The following is a 24,473-nucleotide window of genomic DNA, read 5'->3' as shown; positions in this document are numbered from 1 at the left end:
TTTGGTTTTTTATAACGACATCGTGTACAGGTAGGTCATCCAATGTGGAGAATTAAACGTCCGGCCAACTGCGCACGTATTTTTACACTTTTATACCTATAAAATATGTTAAATTAATGTTATCGAGTATAAATACAAAATACTAATACATTTTAAACTGCGTTTTTAGTCGCTGATAAATCGTAGAGATGCAGAAAAATTGTTCAAGTACAATGATAGATTACATCTAAGTAATAATATTCTGTAGGAACAAAATACAACAAACATCAACTACCACTCGGTACCTATAACAAAATGTTCCATGTTAAGTACACACGATATTAATGTAATAATGAATTATTTTTAAATATTAAATATTATTTTTCGGTTTTATAATTAAATCCTTGTGTTTTCACAATTAACAGTCATTGTTTTTACATGGTAAAATGTTATTTTATTTTCCACATACAATCACTTTAAAAATACACATTGTTGAATAGTTCGCGTAAACTTATCTTAACTGTTATAAGTAAGAATTACAGCATCGGTGTTTGCCTGAACCATACGAAATGTAAAAGGATTATAATTATTGTGGAAACAATTATAAAACGAACAACGTCTTTTAATTATATTAAACAATTTTATTAGATGACTTTCATATAAATGAAGATTGACGGGACGGATAAAAAGGAACGTATGTGGTTATATGGAAAATAAAATAATAATAATGAAAGAAATGGAATGTATGATTTGGATTTTTGATATATGTATACATCTAAACACTTAAATATTATTTCAAAACGTATAATAAAATTATCAATAAAATAAAAATAAAAATAAAATAATAATAATAATAATAAACGACTACACAGAGTTTATCTAAAAATAATACTAAATAATATTTATATATTATTATGCTAAATATTATGTATATTATTATATACGGCACATTTTTTTAAATATATTTACAAAATAAATACATTTTTACATTATAATTATCCTCATGCCTTCTGATTTGATCCAACATAATCAGGCCATCATAGGTACGTACTAAGATGCGTCTTAAGATGAATAGAAAAACATAAAATAGTAGTGAATTTGAGCCTAATTAAAACACGACAATATTTCATCGAAGATTCTTGTATGGTTTTTTTCTGTATAGACTTTTTTTTTTTTTTTAACACAAATGTTTAATACAATTTTATTTCTATATATAATATATGACATGCAACGATTCCTTTTTCGCTCAAACAGCGTTGACGACAGGTAACGGTGGAATGACGGTGGCCTTTGGTTTGATTAGCATTTGCGCTTTCTTCAGCGTGTAATCCCATCCTCTCCAACGGAACCACACGATACCTATAAGAGTACAAACATAAATAGTGTTATAATATTTCACGCACCTTTGTTCGGGAAGTGGATATTATTAATATTGTTTCTAAATGTGAAGCTCCACATGGTCACACTCGCTTGTTTGCATATATTACTAAAAACAGCTACACGAACGCAGGAAAAAATGGACACGCCGCGCGCCGTCGACAATATTATAATATTACACGAAAAGTATTTCATTTACAACTAGGAAGCACCCAGATTCCTATACTCGCAGTTATATTATTTCTGTTATTGCATACGTAATTTTTTTTTTATCTGACCATAACGGTTATGATTAATAATTCCGGACCAGTGATTACGTTGGATTGTCCATATTATGTCTGTAGACACTTTGTGTATACTTAGCTAGTTACTTTCGTCGTAAACATTGTATGCTTTCTTAATTAATGAATATTATAAATTCTTATTATCATATATAGTTGGTTTTAATCATAGGAAATGGCTTTAATTAATCATTTTTTCACGCTCGAAAAATCAACTACCAAAGTAGATACCTAATACAATATCATATTATTATAACAGGAAATACAAATTTTTAGAATTTTTTTGTTTTTATTACCGTTTTAAATATTATAATGCATAATTTCCCGAATTCATACTCGAAAGCGCTTTAGATAACGTAAAAGTACATGCATAACTCAATTATTATTTATTACGTCTGAGTACTGGGTGCCTACAATGTTATAGAGAAATGTCGAGAAGATGCTCTTTATGTGAGCCACATAGTCAGAACCGGATAAGCATTACGACTATAATCTAAAATATTATAGGTTGGAAAAATTTAACTGATACGATTTTTCGATTGGTAACCAGTCACGGGAATAAAATATGTAATTACATTTTTAAGCCAACCGACTTTATATTTTTCCTAACAAATCTATAACAATTATCTCTCCGAACAGCTCAAAATCTGTGAACAATTTTTCGCAACATTTGCATTTCCCTCGTCCACTCAAACCGTTTAATTTGAAAAAATATCCATTTGCTTGTCATAGAAAACTGAATCGGATGCGTAGTACGATGTGTAGGTATATGCAATTAAGAAATAAAATGTTAAGTTATATTATTATTATTTTTTTTTTTTTCGAAGCCTATTTGATATAATTGATTACTAACGATTTTAACGATGAATATAAGTGTGTAATAGGTTATACCTACACTTGATTCAAACGATTAAGGTAATAAAAAAGTTTTGATAGTTTAAAAGAGATAATTTTATAACAATGGAACGTTGTTTATCAACGTTAGTTCGTGGTTATTAAGCTGCCTATACCTTCCCCTTTTTTTACCTTGTCTGGCTGTTAAGTCTTGTGGATCATTTAAATACAATCCGTTGAGTCCTCTGCCGCAAGACTTCCACCACCACCCTCCTTTCAACATCGAGGCACAGTTCAAGCTCGATCTATCGTTGTCTCTGTAAGGAAATAAAATAACAAAATAAAATGTGGATTTTTGTAATGGGATCAGATGATTAATAATATAAAATATTATACAACAATATTATGTAGTCACAAACCTGTTGTACGTAGAGAATGGACTGTTATTGCTTCCATACCACGGGTCATTCAGTGAATCTCCGGCATTGCCCTCATATCCATCAATCTCCAACTTGTAGTATTCAGATTCCGAATAAATTTTGAAATGTGAATATTGAGCGTACCTATAAATAATAATAATAAAAATAAAAAACGGAAAAATTCAATTAATAAACTGATTGTAATTCATTGTTTACTGTATAAATCAAAATTACATAATTAAAATCAAAATACACTTGATAAAATTACGACATTTTTGCATTCGATTATCTGAATAATGTGTTAAACGTTTTTATTGAATAATATTTAATACTGACTCATTCTTCATATTTTATAAATTATATTACGCAATGATGTTCATGTTTTAATACAATATTCTCGTCTACCTATTTCTAAGTTTAGAAAATAAATTATTACCTTCTATTTCCTTCGAAGTCTTCCAACTCGATTCTCAACATATATTCGTCGTTACTGGTCAGCATGTAAATATTTTCGTTTCCCATCCAAAATTCTTTAGTGGGGTCACCGAATCCATTTTTATAATCGGTCCAATCCCTATTGAAATTCTCACGTATCGGTTCGCTAATATCGTCTCTTCTTTGTATGACCTACACAATAAAATTAAAGTCAAGAACATTTACATAAGAAATACAATTTTTAATAAACTAATATTAGTTACTAAAAATGTATTATACAACATTATAAATATTACAAAATAAATAAGAATATGGTATTACGTGTAAATATATATATATATGTTATTTATACTTAATTATTTTATTACAAATAATAATATTATAGCAAAATAAATTGTCTTTATTAAATATAAATCCATTATTAATTTTTTTCTACACATTTTTTAGGTAGGTACTAAAGTTATTTTGAATCCTATAATACATCTTTATTATAATATTCTCAATAAATAAATTTAAACATTACCGTACAGTTTACAAACAGTTAATCTTTGTCAAGCTGCTTGTTTATACTGTCGCTCGAAAAATAATTTAAATATTAAGTTAAGACAATTTTTTTATAAGTTATTAAAAAGCAGATAATTTTTTAAGGAATCATTAAATCATAAAACCATCAACATAATAGTACATACATATTTATAATAAAAAGGACAGAGTTGAATTTTTTAAATTTTATAATTTTATAATTGTAATTCAAATGTGTCAGATTTTGTTGACAATAATTGGTTGTTTTAAACGTGCACTAAAATTCGAACATTCGCGTGAATGCGCTGTCACTACGCAATAACGTAAATTGCATACGGCCAATAATACAGACTAGATGAGCGTTCATTGGTTGTAAGCATTTGACGCGTAAACTGATTTATTATACTTTCTCGATTATATATTATTTATATATACTTTGAAGAAAAAAATAAAATGTTTAAATACAAATTTTGATTTATTACACTCTACATAGGTATTACAGTGTATACACACTAAAAATTCGCGCATAATAAGGAAAAAACAATTTACCCTACTATTATTATCCTGAAGATATTTATAAACAATAATAAAAATAATATTTAATAGTTTAATATTTATAGCACGTATATAGACTATAATTCGATTTCTCAAAGAATTCGCAAAAGTTTTTGAACTGACATTTCATCCATCATAAAATATTGTGTACGTGTACCTATTCAAAAATAGGTGAAATATGCAAGGCGATTGTGTACTGCATATATTGTAATTATTATCTTATATATAAAAATGAATCGCAAAATTTGGTAAGCGCATAACTCAACAACGCCTGGACCGATTTCGCTCATTCTTTTTTTGTTTGGGTCGTAATTGTCAGGAGAAGGTTCTTACGGACAAAAAATTTGAGAAAGTTATCGGATTAGAGAAATATGACGAGGTGGTGATGAAATTACAGAGGCGCCATCTATCCAGCAAATAGTCAACTAAATTATTTTTGGTAGTCAATGGCAACCATTTAAATAAAATAAATCATTTATTTAAAATGTTTTTAAAAATGCATGCAAATAGACATACAAACAACGCAAATGTTCGCAAATGTTCGTTGAAGTCCAAGGATGGTTTTTACGGCTAGAAAATTAGAATTATTGCTGGAAAAACCCTAAAAATAGCCCTTTTCTTTTTAAAATAGCCCTTCCTATAATATTTATAATATAATACTGATCGTATCCATGGCAACCAACAATCGTGTTTTGTGCAGAGTGTTTAGTTAGTTAGTGTTTGTTTAGTTCGTGATTAGTGAAAAAATAATTTATATTTGATATGCCTCCTATAAGACGAAGCAATTTAGGTAGAAGAACCAGAAATGCTACAAACCAAGCTAATTACCGATCTAATTCACAAACGCGTGAAGCGCGAGCAAGTTTGAATCGAGCTGCTTTTAGTTACGATGTGTCAATTGACTACAGTAACTACCAATGTGTTGTTATTGGTTCTATGAACTCGGTTTGCTCACACTGTAAGGCATTAAAATACAAAAACGAAGCCAATGGATTGTGTTGCGCAAATGGTAAAGTGAAATTGATACCATTGGATCCACCACCAGAACCATTGTACTCATTGGTTTCAGGAATAGGAACAGATTCTATACACTTTTTGACAAATATCCAACAATATAACAATTGCTTTCAAATGACTTCATTTGGGGCAACAAATGTAGTTCGGGAAAATTTTATGCCAACTTTCAAGGTATGTATTATAGCAGTTACTCATAATTATTTTAGAGAACAAAATTTTCTGTCACCAAAGTTAAGATGTGTCACTAATCTTCAATTTCTTAATCATTACGAAATATATCACTTAGTCATCATATTATATGGTGTTTCAGTTTCAGTGACACTTTTATTATATTTTATATTTGATAGATATTAGTTAAAACTAAATATATACTTTTTAAGATCAAATATTATTTAAGTTTGATCACCGACAATCCATTAATTTATACCACACCATAATATATTTTTTTTATTTACAGATACAAGGGCAAATATATCACAGAGCAGGTTCACTGTTACCAGTGTCAGATAGCGACAACAAATTCCTGCAAATTTATTTTATGGGCAATTCACCACAAGAAATTGATCTGCGTTGTGCACATAACAATTTAGTAAAGAGGTCTATTGTAGAACAATTACAAACTTTATTTCATCAGCACAATCAATTGATTATATTGTTTAAAACTGCCCTGGATCTGATGCCATCCGATAATCACAAAATTGTAATCAGAGCTGATAAAACACCTGCAGGTCAACATACAAGACGTTTTAATGCACCAACTATTGATGAAGTTGCTATCGTTGTAGTTGGAGAAAACTTGGAATCCCGTGATATTGTTTTACGTCGTCGGAATGATCAATTACAACGTATAAAGGAAACACACCGCTCATATGATGCACTGCAATATCCCATTATATTTTGGCAAGGTGAAGATGGCTACGATTTCTCAATAAAAATGATAAATCCCATTGCAGCGGTAACTAAAATATTAGTTTAGCTATGGCGATAATATCTCAGTCATTATATTATGTATTTTAATTTTATATTTGAATGTTATTAAAACAAAATCTATTTACAGGTTCTGAAAAAGTCAGTTCAATGAACTATTATTCATACCACCTAATGATTCGGGAAAATGAAGATAATCACATATTGAAATGTCGGCGATTATATCACAAATATGTTGTTGACATGTATGTTAAAATTGAAACGGAAAGATTAACATTCATCAGGTTGAATCAAACCAAACTCCGATCTGAAGAGTATATTCACCTTCGAGATGCGATTAATACTGATGGAAATGCACAGAATGTCGGTCGGATGACTATTCTTCCAGCAACATACATCGGAAGCCCTCGGCATATGCACGAATATGCTCAAGATGCCATGCGTATGTTCGTCATTATGGTACAGCAGATTTGTTCATCACATTTACATGCAATCCGCAATGGATAGAAATCAATCAGGAGTTATCTCTGGGCAATCACCCATTGATCGTCATGATATTACAGCCAGAGTCTTTAGACAAAAGTTGAAATCTTTAATGGATTTCATCGTAAAACATAATGTGTTTGGTGAGACACGCTGCTGGATGTATTCTGTGGAGTGGCAGAAACGAGGATTGCCACATGCACACATTTTGATTTGGTTGGTTGAAAATATAAGGCCAAATGAAGTTGATGCAGTGATATCAGCTGAAATCCCTAATGTACAAGTAGATCCTGGATTGCATGAGGTAGTTATCAAAAACATGATACATGGTCCCTGTGGAACTCTTAATCAAAATTCACCGTGTATGATGGATGGTAAATGTTCAAAACGATATCCACGGACATTAATATCGGAAACAATTACTGGTAATGACGGTTATCCATTGTATCGTCGCAGATTGACAGCAGACAATGGAAAATCAACAATTGTCAAATTAAATCAACAAGATATTGAAATAGATAATCGTTGGATTGTTCCATATTCACCCATTTTATCAAAGACATTCAAAGCACACATCAACGTTGAATCTTGCCATTCAGTGAAATCTATTAAATACATTTGCAAATATGTAGCCAAAGGGAGTGATATGGCTGTGATTGGAATTGGTGCAGAGAATTCCAATGATGAAGTTACCCAATACCAAATGGGCCGCTATGTCAGTAGTAATGAAGCAGTTTGGCGAATATTTTCTTTTCCTATTCATGAGAGACACCTTCTGTTGTTCACTTAGCTGTGCATTTAGAAAATGGACAAAGAGTGTATTTTACAGCACAGAACGCAGTACAAAGAGCTGCTCAGCCACCATCTACTACATTAACCAGTTTTTTTGAGACATGCCAAAACGATGATTTCGCACAAACATTGCTATATTCTGAAATGCCAAAATATTATACCTGGAATCAATCCTCAAGGAGATTTATACGACGGAAACAAGGAAAACCAGTTCCAGGATATACAGATGTATATTCCACCGATGCGATTGGCCGGATTTATTCAGTACATCCAAGCAATGATGAATGTTTTTACTTACGACTGCTATTAGTCAATGTACGTGGCCCAACATCATTCCAACAGTTACGAACTGTTGATGGTGAATTGTGTGTATCCTACAGAGAAGCCTGTCAACGTTTGCAATTGCTTGAAAATGACGCTCATTGGGATCAAACTCTCAATGATGCTGTAATATCATCACACGCTCATCAAATACGAACATTGTTTTCTATAATCATATCTACATGCTTCCCATCAAACCCAATTGATTTGTGGATCAAGTACAAAGATTATATGTGTGATGATATTTTGTATCAAATACAGAATAGAATGGGAAATCCAAATATACAAATCAGTGAAGAAATTTACAATGAAGCATTGATTTCAATTGAGGACATGTGAATAAAAAATAATTAAATGAAACTATAACAGTTAAAACTATAACTACTTACTTTTAAATCATTATATATGTTTTATTTAATTATTTTTTATTCACAACGCCCTATCACCAGGGTGACGGTTCTGTTCAGGAGAATTTTTTAAAATACGTAGGCACAAAAACTGCCACATTACAAATCTTTCGTCGTGAATTCGACGTAATATTAGCACTATCAATAAGATTAAATTAAAAATTAACACACGGCATACGAAAATGCAAAAAAAGAAAGTAACACACGGGCAACGCCGTGTCGGGTCAGCTAGTATTATATAGGTACGCGAAATTCAATTAGATGTAATTTGTCGAACATGGTAATACCGTGAAACTATAATAATAATATTATAATGTAATCAGATTTACGATGTATTATTATACTTAGGTACTAAATAAATTATTCCAATAAATAAAATATGTATAATTACGCGCACATATCATGAATAATATATATATATTATATTTATATAATATATCGCGCCCTGTTGCCAATACCATTAATATTATAATTTATAATGATTAATATTATATTATCGTTAACACGATAGCACTACATTTTACGTTCAGTACAGTGTGATTATTTTTTCACTAAACAGTCGTTTTAACGGTAAACTTATATATTTTTGAAGATATTTTTCTTACATAATTTGAAATCATAATATCATGTAATATTTTTGAAAAAAAAAAGTATATTGAATCTATTTAGTTATAAACATTTTAAACTACAAATTAGTGAATTAGAATAACTCCGTTAATCGTTAATCTAAGCTGTATAATTTTTATAAATCTTGCAAGTGATAAATAATCTAAATATGTTTATGGCCTTAAAACTCTAAAAAAATACATTTAAATATGTCCAAGCACATCGAAGTACATCTATAAAACAATTAAGTATGATATTATTAAATGGATGAGAAATCGAACTTATTATTTATTCAAAATTGACTATGGTTTTTTGATTATGAATTATAATTGTTAATAATATTATATATTAGGTAACGTATATGATTAGCAATATATGCATACAATTTATAAAAAATTACATTTAAAATCAAAAAATCATAACTAAAAAATACTTAGAAATGAAAAAATATGTAAAGATCTCACAAAAATCCACCCTATAAGTTATAGCAGTATCAAACTATATAGGTATATAATACTGATTTTAAGTTCAATTTTTAGAGATCAAAAACTTTTAAGAAATATCTTGCTTCGGAACATTACATTTTAAATGTTTGTAGTAGTTTTAGTATTAAAATTCATATTTAAAAAAATAAAAAGCCATAAGTTTACCGATAAAAACGATGTTCAGTGGTGGAATAATCACCTTGTACAGCACACAGGATACAGAAGACAGAACTATAGTATGAGACAAGTAAATTGGTCATTATATTATTAAACTGTTGGTCGAGATATGCCGTCGTTCGAGCTCAAATAATAATAACAACAATAACAACACACGGAGAGCTGTTAAACTTCGCGTCCGTGACCGCCGCAGCAAAGACGTCGCGATCTCTTACCTCAAATGGCGATACGACAACTGCGATGACGAGACGAAGGTTATCTTTTGTCAGTAGATTAGACATACGTACGGGAGATATCGAGCGCCAGTTATTGTCTCACGTCGTAGATTAGGGATAATTATGGAGCAATTAAATAACAAAAAAAAAAAAAAGTACGAAATGAACGACTATGAGTGTAGTAGGTAACACCTATTATTTATATTCGGTTAACAAGCCGTTTAAATTATGCGACCTATCTACCCGCAACTGCAGCAAGGTCTCCAGTGTAGACTTATATACAGAGTGATTCACCGAGCATGTTCACTCCCCCTCATTTTTTTTTATTTTATAAAGGATTTATTAAAACTCTATTTGGAATTTTTAAACATACTTATAGAGACCATATTTTCAAATCCTCGAAATTTTTCGTACTACCAAAGGAGTGTCTCGTGGTGGTACAAACTTTTATTTTTCAAACGAGAACCCTCCCTCTTTGTTACTGTAAATCATTTGATGGGTAGTTTTTTTGAAAATGTTTATGTGCCTAATTTAAAATTTAGACGAAAAATTTTCCAAACATCAAATTATTTACTTTAAGGATGATAATCTTTGAAAATGGCTGTATACAAATATAAAATAGATTTAATATCGGATCTAGTACATTAATAATGCTTGGATGATATCTATGGGTACATTAAAAATATTGACAAATTAATATAGATTACTAAGACTTCCAAACCATTATAGTTCTCATATCTTTCAAACCCATTGTGTTAAACTATAATCCTTAGTACACAAAGTCAAATAACTTATCACCCGGATGGATGACCACCTGGAAATGTTAGCAACACACAATAACCATGTCCTACCAAACCATAATATTGTCGAGAAAAACATATCAATATATATATATATATATTGATTTAATTACGTCGAAATTTTCAAGAAAAATAATGGTCTCGATGAGAATTTCAAAAAATGTATTGCTAAATGAAAAAACGAGGGTGACATAATGCGCTTAAGGTAAATCGCCCTGTATAAAACGACGGCGAAAAGCGTTTTATGATATTATATCATACGATTATTATAGGCGCATGCCGCGTGCAGCTCACGTCCAGTGCTGTGTCACGTCGATCTAAATTTATTTTATTTCGTTTTTCGTTTTTACATTTTACCTTAGCGCTCGGCGTAACTTTCACGCTGCCGCCGAACGCTTTATATACGCGTTCGCGCGGAGGAGGCCTTGGACGACCACGACGCTGCGACGGATACTATATAATATTATAACAATCGTGTTCGCGTTTTATTTAAGTCCCCAAACGGATGGTTGCGATCGTGTCCGGCGCGTTACATCACTTTCGTCGGAAACCGTCGAGGTTGTCCGAAAAATTTATAACGAGAAAATATTATATTATTTATTATATATATATACGCGATCGTGTGTGTGTGTGTGTCGTCCGTAATCGTACCCACCTACAACCTAACTGGTGCAGCTATTATTATGCCTACTCTGTGCCGCCGTAATGTTATATGCGCAACAATGATGCACGCAGCACGCTCGTGCACTATTATATTATTATTATTATTATTGTTAACGTATATGTACATGGTTTTAAGTGTATATACGCGTGTTTCGTCAATGGCTCGTGTACAATATAATATAATATATATATTGTGTGTTATTATGTCGTACGCACGCCCTTTGCAGCCGAGTTCACGGCGGACGCGTGTCAAAACTTACCGTCCAACCGCCGTCCGCAATCTCCTGTTCGCAGTACACCTTCAGGTACCAGTAGGCCGTACCTCGGATTTGCAAATAATACACGCCGGATTGCTTCATGCCAGCGTTCAAAAGGTCTAAACACGAAAATCCCTGGAAAAAAACAACAAATACAAACGTTAATTTTTTAATATTATAGATATTTTATTATCGATTACCGACGAAAGTCGATCGATAGCTTACGCGATTATATTGTAACGACACGATCGCGTCGAATTTAGATCATAGAGTATATATACATAATAATATGTACGTATGTTATGTTAATATTATAGTGTGCAGCATACTATATGTATCACATATATTATGCTAATTATAAAACAAATACAATAATTACAGATATTTATGAAACAACAAATTTAATTACTATAGTTAATATACATAAAATTGTGTAACACGACTTATATAATATTTCCTTATTTGTACCGAATAAGAATTTGATGAAAAATAAATAAATAGATAAAAAAAAAAATGTTAAAATATCGTTTTAAATTGTGTTAATAGCACGCAAATCTTTCTATTTTTTATTTTTTTTAATTATAACCCTTAAAATGCACACGGGCTCGCATGATGAATATAAAAACATAATTATTTCTTGACAATTCGTGGTAGCGTGTTCAAGGAGAAAACGGTTCATTATTTTGAGAATTGAGATACAACATATTATAATGTGTGTACCAGCTCAAACGTCATCCGCTCAGCCTTACGTGCACATTATAATGTATCCGTTTAATATAAGTCAACGTTTTATTTTCCGAGAGAGTTTACCTGTCAAATTAACATAATCCATTACATCGATCAATTAACCGATGCCTGGTAGATAATCGAAAATATTATTCGTCGTTACGCTATTATGTATATACGTATTATGTTACGGTTGTAAAATACGCGCCGACCACCTGTGTAATAATATAATAATATTATTACGTCCGTAGTATTTATATATCATATATTCTTTCACTATTGACTTTTGATCGTTTTCTCGTCAATATAATAAGTATAAACAATAATATATTTTTATTATTCATTTATTTGTTATTTTTTTTTTTATATATATTATATGCAATCGTTGTGCCAGTTTTCTGAAACACATATTAGGTATCAATAAAACGTACGTAAGCGTTTATTTTTTTTTCAACAACAAGAACCCTGCGAGAACCACGATTTTTTTTTTTATACCTACCCGAGGCGTCGGATCGGTCGACTGCGGGGAAAAGCGTGGACAGAAATAATATTATATTTGAATTGAATAAATAATAAAAAAAAAAAATAGTATAATTTATAGGTGTACAATAAAACGGTGAATACGACAATTCGCGTTGCGGAATGAGTTGATATATATCTGCAGCGATCTAAAACCCCGTTTGTCGATTGTCATCTATATACGTGCGATAATATATTATAATATCACTGTGTTACTATATTGTACCTCGTACGCGGGTTTGTTGTCTTATGGTCGTGCCATTTCTAGCGAGCTATATTATATTATCCCGTAAATCGTGTGTTCTAATATAAGCACAAAATTGTCACCATATTACACGACTTTAGATGACCCGTACTTCTTTTAAACGCATATTATATGATATCATTTAATAATTAATATACAGAGTTATTCGACTAACATGCTCGCCCCCGTTTTTTCCCCATTTAATAACACATTTATTCAAATTATGATGTTTGAAATTTAAAAGTTAAACTCCTAAACAAAAAACTACTCGTTTTAATTTTGATTTTGATACGTCAACATTTTTAGAAAAATTACGCACTGAATTATTAATTATATCAGAAAAATAAAAAAATTTGTATCATCATGGGATCAACAATTTTAAAAAATGGTCTCTAAGTAAATTGTTTAAAAATTCCAAATATCAGAATTTGAATAAATTCATTATTAAACGAAAAAATTGAGGATGAGCATGTTCGGTGAGTCACTCTGTGTATATTTTACCAACGAGTGCATGGAATGGAAATCAAAGCAAATTCTAAGTCCGGCCTTCTATGATTTTATACGCGTTCCCACGGCGCCCGTTTTCAATTATGCTCACACGTGATATTGGAAATTATACACTAATGATATACATTATATAGGTATAATATTTTTAGCGTAGGTATGTGGGACACGCGGGTAAGAGTATAATAACTGTGAGTTTCTCACAGGCGTTAAAGTTTTGTTTTTCTTATTTCTTTTTTGATAATAATTTGTTTTTTTTTTAATGGAAAAATCAGGGACGAAATGAGTTTAGTCGAGTTAAGTGACTGCAGTTTTAAACGTTTCGATTGTTTTTGTCGTTATTGATAATAATGCATCTAAATTATCTGACACGATCTACATAATAGAGGTGTATGTCCATTCGTACGTTTAACCTTCAAAATATGCTATCGATGCATATAACAATATGGGGGCCAGGGACTTTGTATAGAAAATTTAACGAACGCCGATTATTGAAAATTATTATTGATATAGGTAATATAATATAGGAATAGGGCTTACCTATATAATAATATGCACTATAGGAAACGACAAACGGTTTGTTGTTTTCCCTTGAACGTATTTACGCATAGGTCAAGATAAAAGTATTATTCTGCTGTACTACGCGTTATTGATTTTTTTTTTTTAATATTTTGTACCATTCTTAATGATTCATTTCAAATTTTATTTAATTGTCATGACTAGTGCAACTAGGTTTTGTTAGTTCTTATTGATTAGTATGGATTAATAATTTGCTCAACAGATGTTATTTTATCGTCGTTTTTTAAAGGTGGAAATTTAAAACAAATAGTAAGTAACAATAATAAAGTCATTGTTCAGGCCAGAATTAAGAATATTAAAACTGTTTATGCACTTTATGTTTAAAATAAATTGAATTTTTTTTTAATTTAAAAATAGTGAATGACATATCACGCATTTATGCCACACATTATATGATTTTAGAAACCAATAACCATTAACTATCCCCTAAAATGTTCATACATTTTAAACACTTTCTGATTTTTATCAAGTTATAGATAAATCTTAATAGTATTTATTATATTATATTATATTAATTATGGTATAGAATGCATGAGTGGTCGATCAAAATAATACGTGAAATCAGTAAAATCGAATAAAGACATTTTATAATACAAAATCGAAAATATTTACTTATTATAATTTACGAATATTTGTTTTGTGAGCATATGTTTATAATATTATAATAGTTAGTTTATATGGTTTGAATTTATAGAATTTTTAACTTAGAAAGTAAGGACTATAGTTTTGTTACTACAATCAGATTATTAGTAAATTATTTTTTCAAGGATCGTTTATAAAAATTAAAATACAATACCTACAAAATTTAAAACGGAACGTATCGTATATCGTCGTCCCTGTACTTATTACCATTATCACGCGATTGTATATTTTACTGTAAAAAAAAAACAACAACAATAACAACAAAGACATTGATCTAGTTTTATCATTGTCTTATTATTGATAATATTTTATATCCATTTTCCAATAATAAATATAGTAATGATATAATAATACTTTGTACAGAATTTTTTATAAATATTCGTTACCCCGAGTTATACGTTTACCTACACCTATAAAAACCATATCGTAGTGTTCCTATAATATTTTATATAGGTAATTTAAATTTCAAACTCCAATGTAAGAATGATAACAATCGTTTATATTTTATTCATATTGGACCACGGGTGTTAGGCCGTTTTACACTATCTAATAAATCTCATTGATAGAGCGTGCCTGCTAGGTATATAATATTAACCACGTTTTCTAGATTAAATTTCGAAAGCTCTATAGACTGCAAAAAATATATATTTTAAAATAGTATTAATACGACTCGGTTGCATGAACATGCGATTCAAACTCCGTCGATTTGGAAACACACTAGCCGAGTTATTTTTATAGTATATTATTATCATAAGCTTATTTTAAAACCATAATTTGCTACTGATTCCTATATAATATATATTATATTATGTATTATATATATTTATCTAATATCTCAGATTTATATCAAGTAAAATGGTCCGATTAACTTTCAGAGTTCCGCATTAAACCTTTCGCATGCGATCATGACGTTAAAATTGATATAATTATAAATATAATACGATTATGATTGCTTTATGTACATAGATAAACCTGTTCGATAAGTAAAATGTAATGAATATAGACTTCAGTTAGTTCTCGCCGAGAAACCTATTTTGCGGAAACCGTGTAAATTATAAGTTATAACATTTGAAGGTTCACATGAAATGGTGTCGCACTAATGATCACTAGTTTATTAATTTATGAATTGCAAAAGAATATAAAAAAAACCAACTCTTCAAGATTGAATATTTTAACATTTAATAATTAATGATTTTATGAACTACAGAATTCATTCTTTTTTGAAATTATTTGTGTATTTTCAAAAAATTAGCTAGGTATCTACGATTAGATGTCTCTAGTGTATACATATTTTATTTTTATTTGACTTATATAGAATGAAACGCCTACAATATAACGTATTTGAAACTGTTTTAAACGTATGTTTTTTAATGTGTGCGACTTGTCAAAATCATTATCAATTAATCTGTGTAATTAATGTACGCCTTAATTTGAGTCGTTTATAAATAAAGAGATATAATAAAAAGTTGAATGGTAGCTTGTGAGTAGTGAACTGAAGAAAATATTACCGACTGTCAAGCTTGTAAAATACATTCTTTAATATGTCCTATTAAATTAAACGACGTTTAAAAACTACACGTCGACTAAAATCAGATCTGAGATACAATATTCACTAACCTATAATTTAAACTCCTGTTAAAGTTTGAAAAGTATTTTATGCCACAGTGTAAATTTCAAATAACGATTATTACATATTTTAATCTCTAAGAAAATCTTTCGTGCAACGTGCGACACACGCATTTTTAATGAGCTGTGTTAAAAACGGATTAAAATATCGTTTTCTCATTTGATTCATTACCTAATTGTAATTCGTATCATATTACAATGAAATTATGTGCATTATATAGTTCAATAAAATGTTATTTGTTTGACCGCTACACAAGTTTTATTACTTATCTGATAATTTCTCTACACTTTTAACTCAGTTCCGTATAATCATATAGATTAAATATTTATATAATATTATACAACATACACATTATATATAACACGGACTACGGAGTTCAGGCTATAAAAGGTTCTTACTATTTACACTCACTAGAATAATAGATATTGTCAGATATTATAGTATAATATCATATTATATAGGTATATATAGTTAAAATGCTATTGATAAAATATAAAGAAGTATATATAGGTACCTAGTTAAATGTTAACATTTAACAAGTAAACTATAAAGAATAATAAATTGAGTTATGGGAATAATATTATAATATTTAAATATTACACTATAGGTACTTTGAAAGTTCTTATTAAAAATATGTACTAATATATTCCATTTAAAATAATCTGAAAGTTGATTTTAAAATTTTTCCGCGTCGACAATCGGAGTATTATAAATGGGATGTTTTAAAATTGCATTTCTTAAATAAATGTAAAATATTTGATTTTTAAGATAGATTTCAAAAAAAAAAATTAATTGTTTAATTGTGATTAACGGATTTAATGAGTATTTGATTACCACGCATTTGTATTATCATTAATCAATTATTACTAGGGCTCGAATTTTATATCATAATAAGCAACTAAAAAAGCTCACGATTATTTTATAAAAGCAAAAAAAAACCATGATAAAAATTAACATAAGCTAGTTGAAAATATATAAATATATATAATAATATTAATAAAAAAATTTGAAAAATTAATTTAAATTAAAAAAAAGAATGAAGTACCATATTATATTTCTCTAGATTTGCAGTAGTGAAACTGACTCTATATTGTCCGAAGGAATATTTTTATACATAGAAAATGACTCACCACTAAATTGATCGGTGCATACTTCATACATGAGGTTTCAAATCACAACACTAAATTTTAAATTTTGAATGGTCGATATGGATGTTATATGTATACTGACCGTATAGGTACTGACGCCTATAATATGTAGATCGATATAATCTATACGTTTAATTTATTTAATAAATAAGCCGATAACGAAAACAAAAATAATAATTTAATCTGCATTCTGGGTTTTTACGTTTCTTATTAGATAATTTAGTTTTTTATTATTACAATAATAAGATAATAATCAAATAAAACATTTATACATAAAAAAAAGCTCAAAAAAAGCAAAAATAAATCGGTTTATTTGATATTGGAATGACGTGAAACGAATTTATATATAAAAATTTGATTTCTATGATTCATATAAAAAAAAAATCATTTGCTTTAAAATCCAATCGCTAGTTATTACGAATATTTAACCGCCAAAATCGAGTCAGACAAAACATTATACGATATATTATTGTGTATGTATATAATACTCAGTCATTTTAAACGTTTGTCGCCTATAGCAATGTTGAAACGAAGAAAAAAAATAGGTACTCACTTTGACTTCGCGGTTGAATTGGTCAGTCAAGAAACTGATGTTGGCCGGTGGCGGTTTATTTTTGACACTCGGGAACACCACTCCTCTGTTCTTCTGGGGCGCGTTCCGGGACGTCTGGAACGACAGTTGGACATCCGGCGGCGTGCCCGGCGTAGGACTGCCAATACCGCCGATGCCACCGACACTCGTGGGAGTGGTGAATGACACGGGGGCGGAAAGCGGCGTGGACTCGGATTGCAGCTGTTCGTCGTACCGGGAATAATCGTCAATGGTCGGGTCCAGGCGCAGCATCTCGGCTGGCACAGGTCGCTGAGCTAACGTGACCACGTCGTCCTCCTGTTTCTTCAGCCTGCGCTCCACCACGTCCAGGTTGGCGATGATCTTGTTGGTGTTCATGCGCAGGTCGTCGTGTATGTCGCTAATGGCTCGCTCCTGTCGCTGCGTCTGAGTCAGCAGCTCGTCAGACTTGGGCACCAGGTCGTCCACCGAGCTCTTGGTGCCGACCACCACGTTCCACACCTCGTCCATTTTCTCGCTGACGCTCAGTATCGGATGCATCTGCCTGACCAGCTGATCGATTTTGTTGCTCCGCTCCGGCGCCGACGCCGGCGTGGTGGTGGTCGTCTTGTTGCCGGCACCCGACCGACCGCTACCGTGGTGGTGGTTGTTGCTGTTGTTGTCCTGTTCAACGATGGCCCCGTGCACGTCCGACACCATGCTTATGATTTTGGTCAGTCCGTCCGACACCATGTTTATATGGAATTGTAGTTTTCTGTCGATATTGGCCGTGTTGCTCCGAATGTTGTCCATCTGAGTGTTCAGCAGTTTGGACACGTCCAGGTGATGGACGTTTACGGGTTTTTTCTCACTCGCCTCGGCGTTGATGTCGTCCGCGGGTGCCAAGAAGTTGTTGTCCAACTGACTCTTGAGCCCGACCAACTTGGTGTCGATGTCACCGACTTTTCGGTCTAATGTCGACAGCTTAGTCTCGAGATGGTGACCGAGGGTGCCGGGTTCCTTTTGGAACAGCTTGGTGTCCAATGACCTTAACTTTCCAATCACCGCTTCCGTCTTGTCGATGTTGTTGGTCACTCGCGAATCTAGTGCTTCTACTCGACGCATCAGGTGCTCGACGGCTTTGTCTAGGTTTTCTATTCTCTGGAGTTTCGTCTCCAATGTGGAAACGATCACTTCGAATACGTTGAACAAGTATTGTTCTCTGAAACGAAATAATAAAAGTGAACGTTATTAAAAGAGTACACGCAAAAAACGATTTATCACAATTATTCAATATTTAGTTAAATTATATTTTATCCTTCCTGTAAAATTAACTATAAAAATATCATTATCGAATACTATATTATAATATTATATTTTGTTTATAACATTTTTAAATGTTTATTATATTACCTAGTTGTGCGTATACGTCCTATTATGTTAAAACAATCATCGAAATAATAAATAGGTTATAAATTCATTAGTCAAAAACTCATTTATTTATTTTTTTACGACGATTCTATCAAACAAAAATACTGCCATACGTTCACGGTGGCATGTAAACTATTTCGAATTATACGGATTAGTACGAACAACAGATTTTAATATATTTTTAAAAGAGAAAATCTCCTTGACACCCAATGGTTCTAGAATAAAAAAAAAGGGTCATTGTATGCCGAGACCTATCGACACCGTAGTACTGACACGTACGTTTGACAATTACACAACACAAATACATTGTGATACCAAAACCGTTTTCGCGTGTGGTTTCTATATTAGAAGAGTAACCCAATTTGTGTAGCCTACTATAATACGTACGAATGCGTACCCTTTGATACACACACTGACGTGTCCAGTTCATATTATATTTATTCACATTACACAAACACTCTGAAATATTAGTATTGTATATCGATCTCGGGCCGTCTTCGGTGCACGCACAGACGGTGTTATGAATGGACGAGCATGGTAGCGGTATATGTATACATATAGTAAACCAGTTTTTAATTCGTTACAGTATATTCCACGAGTTAGATAACATGACGTCGATTGCACTCGTGCACTTTTTACGACCTGCTGTGATATAATACGATTTACGTCGTCTTCGGAACCGTAAGCCTATATAAATATATAATGTATATATATAAGGAGTACGAAACGTTTCATTGAACCGAAAAAATGTAATCAGTGATCAGTCTAAAATATAATATATAATAATTGTTTCTGCGTTTTTAATGACGTTAAAATATTAAAACCAAATTCTAACGATAATACATAACACGTGAATAAATCGCAATCATTTATACGCACGTTCTTTTTATTTTTATTAATTAATTATAATCAATATGATTAATACATTGCGATTTGCAAAATATATTATTTTTTTATTTCCGCGTTGTTGCTATAAACTCGATAAACGAGAAATTTGATTAAAACTTTAATTTGAAAAAAAATTACGTCCATCAATCATCGGAAAATTTATTTTCTATATTTACGAGCACAAGAGAATGATATAATAACATAAGAAATATATGTATCGTAAATAGAAATAATTTGATTAAAAGTATTATATTACAATATACAACTAATGTAATTTCTGGAGTATAAAATTGTCACCATACCTTAAAAAAAGAAAGTTTACCGAGTACCTACCTAACAAAAGAGAAAATTATAACTATGAAATAGTTTATATATTTTTTTAATACTGGTCATTGTTCTTTTATGATTTGAGGGACATTTTTAAGCTTTTAAAAACTACCTAGTGATTTAAATTCATTAACTGGTTGCTTGACGTATTTTTTGGACAAATTGACATTTCTTTTTATTATGCAGAATTACATTATTTCAATTATTTTTTATGCAACGAGTATCAATAATAATACATGAGTATTTGGCGCTTGAATATTTTACAACAATTCAAATAATATTCTACCAACTATTGAAACTGTAATATTTGTTTGATTTAATTAAATTTTTTTCAAATACAATACATTTATATTATTTTTACAACATAGTAATGGAATAAAAAATAATTTAATAACGTAATAACGTATATAACACATATTATGTTTAATATAATGCATTTCTATTCGGAAATCATACCAGCTTCAGCAAGACTTGTTCGACTAAATGCTTATTATGGTATGATTATATATTATATGTTGTGTTTCTAATATAGAGGTTACAAGATTCTAAATTTTTCGAAAAAAATAATTCGTACTGTTCAATTTCGTCGCGCTCCATACGAAAATACATAATAATATTATATTAGTCGGACTACGTCTCTCGTATTATAGTGTATATTGTATTGGTAGATGCCAGATGGATATTGTGTGATTATCTCATCTAGTTTTGCAGAAATCGTCTTTATATTGTACATACATGATAAATGTATAGTGTAAAAAAATGTATAAATTAAAAAATTACTCTCGTGATATTCGATTAAATTTAAATTTCGACAACGTCAATCCGTTTAGTGATTCAAATTATACTAAATAGATACATTATCCTCATTCATCCGTCCACTTTCTTAGCCCGCGACTCCGTCGTTTACTCCGTCTACAGCGGCAACAGTTTCGTCCGACTAATCCCGATTAATCCGATTATCAAAAATGCGGTATATTCTCGTATAGATGAGTGTAACGAAACAAACGTGTATAATATGACATAAGTAGTTTATCTGAATTCGTATCTGACACACATTTTACTACTATAATTATTAAACGCGTACCTGTGTATTATATATTACATATTATACTGCTGCATCAGCCTATACGTTATATATGTATATATTATTGTCGCCGCCGAACATCGAAAACGCACCAGAAACGTAAGCGAAGTCGCCTAATTATCCGTCGACGATGATGATGATAATAATAACATACGCACGTGAATCCGAAGCAATTATAGCACGTGGCGCGGCGTCGTCACAATCGCGCGGCAAGTGATCTGCAGCGCGTTTAAGTCTCCCGGCCGGACGCGTGTGCGGTGGATTTCGGCCGAAAGAGTTCGGACCGGATGGCATAATAGCACTCAAAACTGGTCTCTCCCCGGGGCGAGCAATCGTTCGGTATAGTAATAATAATACATATCTCCACCCGTGTATATACAGTAATAATAATACATAGTCCGATGGTCGGACCGCGATAAGCCTCGCGAGATACTTTGCGTGCTGCAGCACACGCTGAATATCGTAACGGATAGGTATATTATACATACATTACATAGGTGTAGGTATATAAATATTATATATTTATACTTAGGTGCATAATATATAATATACCGAGAAAATAATAATAATAAAATACTAATAATAATAAAACGATCGTTATAAATACGAAATCCTATCGCGACTCCACCCGAACTCGTTCCATTATCCTGCACCATATACCTACTCGGTTCGCGTGTGTTATTATAATATCTGATGCAATTAATCCGTGTTTACACTGTGATAAATGATAACATTGCTCGCAATATTTTAAGAGCAGATAAAGTCGCACGTGCTGCTGTACTCGGAGAGTAGTCGTTGCCTATGTATATACCAGCTATATCGTCACTTATCTATGTTTTATTATCATTATTTTACAACGAAATGTGCAAGCGTAGTGTTGTTAAATAGTAATATAATAATAATAATAATAATAATAATAATAGGTAATACTATATACTATGCGAAGGAACATTTTAGCATGATATTATGGCTACATAAATTTTACGTTATTATTTTACGATTATTTAAATTAAATATAGAGGTGCTGTAATTATGACTTTTTAATAAGTTTATATAAATATATTTCTATTTTATCAAATCGGGTAATATCATATTATAATTTATTTTTAATAATATTGTATTAAAACAATTGTTTGATCACTATAATTTAATATCAGTTATACACCTATAGTTTACGTTTGTGTTAACTGAAGTTGCATGACACAGGGCCCGAGATGCGAGGGCATTTTAGCGAGTACACGTATGGAAAAATCGGTTTTTTGCGCGTTTGTAAAAACACATATAAAATATTTTTTAACTACCTATGCAAAATTTAACAAGAAAAGAAGTACGTGATACTGAATATAATTTTGGTATCTATTAAAATGTGTTGAGGTAATACAGCTCAGCGCTGTAGCGTTTTCGAAGTACCTAATTATAATTTATATATTTTTCAACTTAATAATGACAATAAATACAGGGTGATGAAATATTAAATTAAATATATTCATTTAAGTGCTTAACCTCTACGAATCGTGCCACCGCGCATCATAAACATTTCTTAACGAGTGTGCGGTTACGTGTGTATTGTGATACTCCATAGTTTTCTCCCGCAAGAAATTACAACCGACCATATATTATACAGTTTACCTCGTATTATTATTTCATGAGTTTTGTTTGTGTAAATAATGAGCCCACTTTCGTTCAACTATCATCTGAAACATTTTTTTTAAACTTTTACCTAAATACGTGTATTATTGTTAATTTATATTATGACTTGAAACAATAATCTAATTTAAATGTAGATCAAACATTCTAATTTTATTTTATAAAAATGATTATAAGTACCACCTATAGGGTACCTACATTTTATTAATACTTGTTTTGTTACTTAAAAGTTTATATATTATCACGTAGGTACCTACTATGGTTTTAAATATTATTATAATATATGATACTATTGTTTTCTATATCCTTTAAATATATTATAATATATTGTTGTGGGTACCTACGACAAAGGCATAAACAATTAGATGACTATATTTTCAGAATATGTACATATTATCGTATTGTGTATAAGATAAATATAATTTCAAGACACATATAATACGTGTTTGATTATTAAACATATTTTAACATTGTGTAAAATATTCCAGGATATTTTATTTAAATTTAACTTATAATATTTTATGAAATCCAAATGTATAACCACCATACATTACCATAACTTGAACATGATTTGAATGTTCAGATTTCCAGCGTTTTGAATGTTAAATTTTAGATATTAATAATTATTATTTTATTATTTAGGCCAAGTTAATTTTAATTTAAATAATATAAAGAATGTTTTTGTTATGTATAAATCTAAATTCTAGTGTATAGAAATTCTAATTTTATAAAGCATGGTAAATACTTTAGATAGTATTATGGTTGAACAAATTAAGTACTTAAAAATATTTCAAAATTGTGTCATCATATTAAATAATATTATTACACAATTTCGGTATACCAGCAATAAGATAGTCTATATAAAATGTATACCAATCACTCTAAATTAAGTATATAATGCTAAACAAATGTACTTATACCTACTTTAAAATAAAATATACTTATACATATTTAATTGTGCAATTAAATGACCGTCAGTCCAGTAAATTTAATCTTTTACATAAA

At 30.6% G+C, this 24,473-nt stretch overlaps 2 protein-coding genes across 2 annotated transcripts in view; one reads left to right on the top strand and one right to left on the bottom strand.

Annotated features, from left to right (window-relative positions):
- Positions 1–407: 407 nt before the first annotated feature.
- LOC114121934 (uncharacterized) overlaps positions 408–24,473 on the bottom strand; it is an 88,834-nt gene continuing 64,768 nt past the window's right edge. Inside the window, exons 2-7 of the mRNA XM_050203580.1 lie at positions 18,095–19,313; positions 11,556–11,687; positions 3,327–3,517; positions 2,891–3,034; positions 2,664–2,788; positions 408–1,338 (exon numbers count right to left, since the gene is read on the bottom strand). Coding sequence (XP_050059537.1) covers positions 1,226–1,338; positions 2,664–2,788; positions 2,891–3,034; positions 3,327–3,517; positions 11,556–11,687; positions 18,095–19,313 — 1,924 coding nt within the window. The 3' untranslated portion in view covers positions 408–1,225. The remainder of the gene's footprint in view (positions 1,339–2,663; positions 2,789–2,890; positions 3,035–3,326; positions 3,518–11,555; positions 11,688–18,094; positions 19,314–24,473) is intronic.
- LOC126550948 (uncharacterized) lies at positions 4,983–6,655 on the top strand. The gene is made up of 3 exons (XM_050203581.1): positions 4,983–5,590; positions 5,877–6,374; positions 6,477–6,655. Exons 1-3 carry the CDS (start codon positions 5,165–5,167, stop codon positions 6,498–6,500), a joined length of 948 nt encoding a protein of 315 aa, XP_050059538.1. The 5' UTR covers positions 4,983–5,164; the 3' UTR covers positions 6,501–6,655.

Source organism: Aphis gossypii, chromosome 3 (assembly GCF_020184175.1).
Source record: "Aphis gossypii isolate Hap1 chromosome 3, ASM2018417v2, whole genome shotgun sequence".
Lineage (NCBI taxonomy): Eukaryota > Metazoa > Arthropoda > Insecta > Hemiptera > Aphididae > Aphis > Aphis gossypii.
The sequence above is the reverse complement of the archived record's forward strand: the minus strand, read 5'-3'. Positions and strand labels throughout refer to the sequence as shown.

What these genes read in the sequence shown, in the direction of transcription:
- LOC126550948 (XM_050203581.1), top strand. Translation starts at nt 5,165, where the DNA reads ATGCCTCCTATAAGACGAAGCAATTTAGGTAGAAGAACCAGAAATGCT. An exon ending in ATTTTATGCCAACTTTCAAG is followed by an intron (nt 5,591 to 5,876) that starts GTATGTATTATA and finishes TTTTATTTACAG; the next exon opens with ATACAAGGGCAAATATATCA. An exon ending in TGATAAATCCCATTGCAGCG is followed by an intron (nt 6,375 to 6,476) that starts GTAACTAAAATA and finishes ATCTATTTACAG; the next exon opens with GTTCTGAAAAAGTCAGTTCA.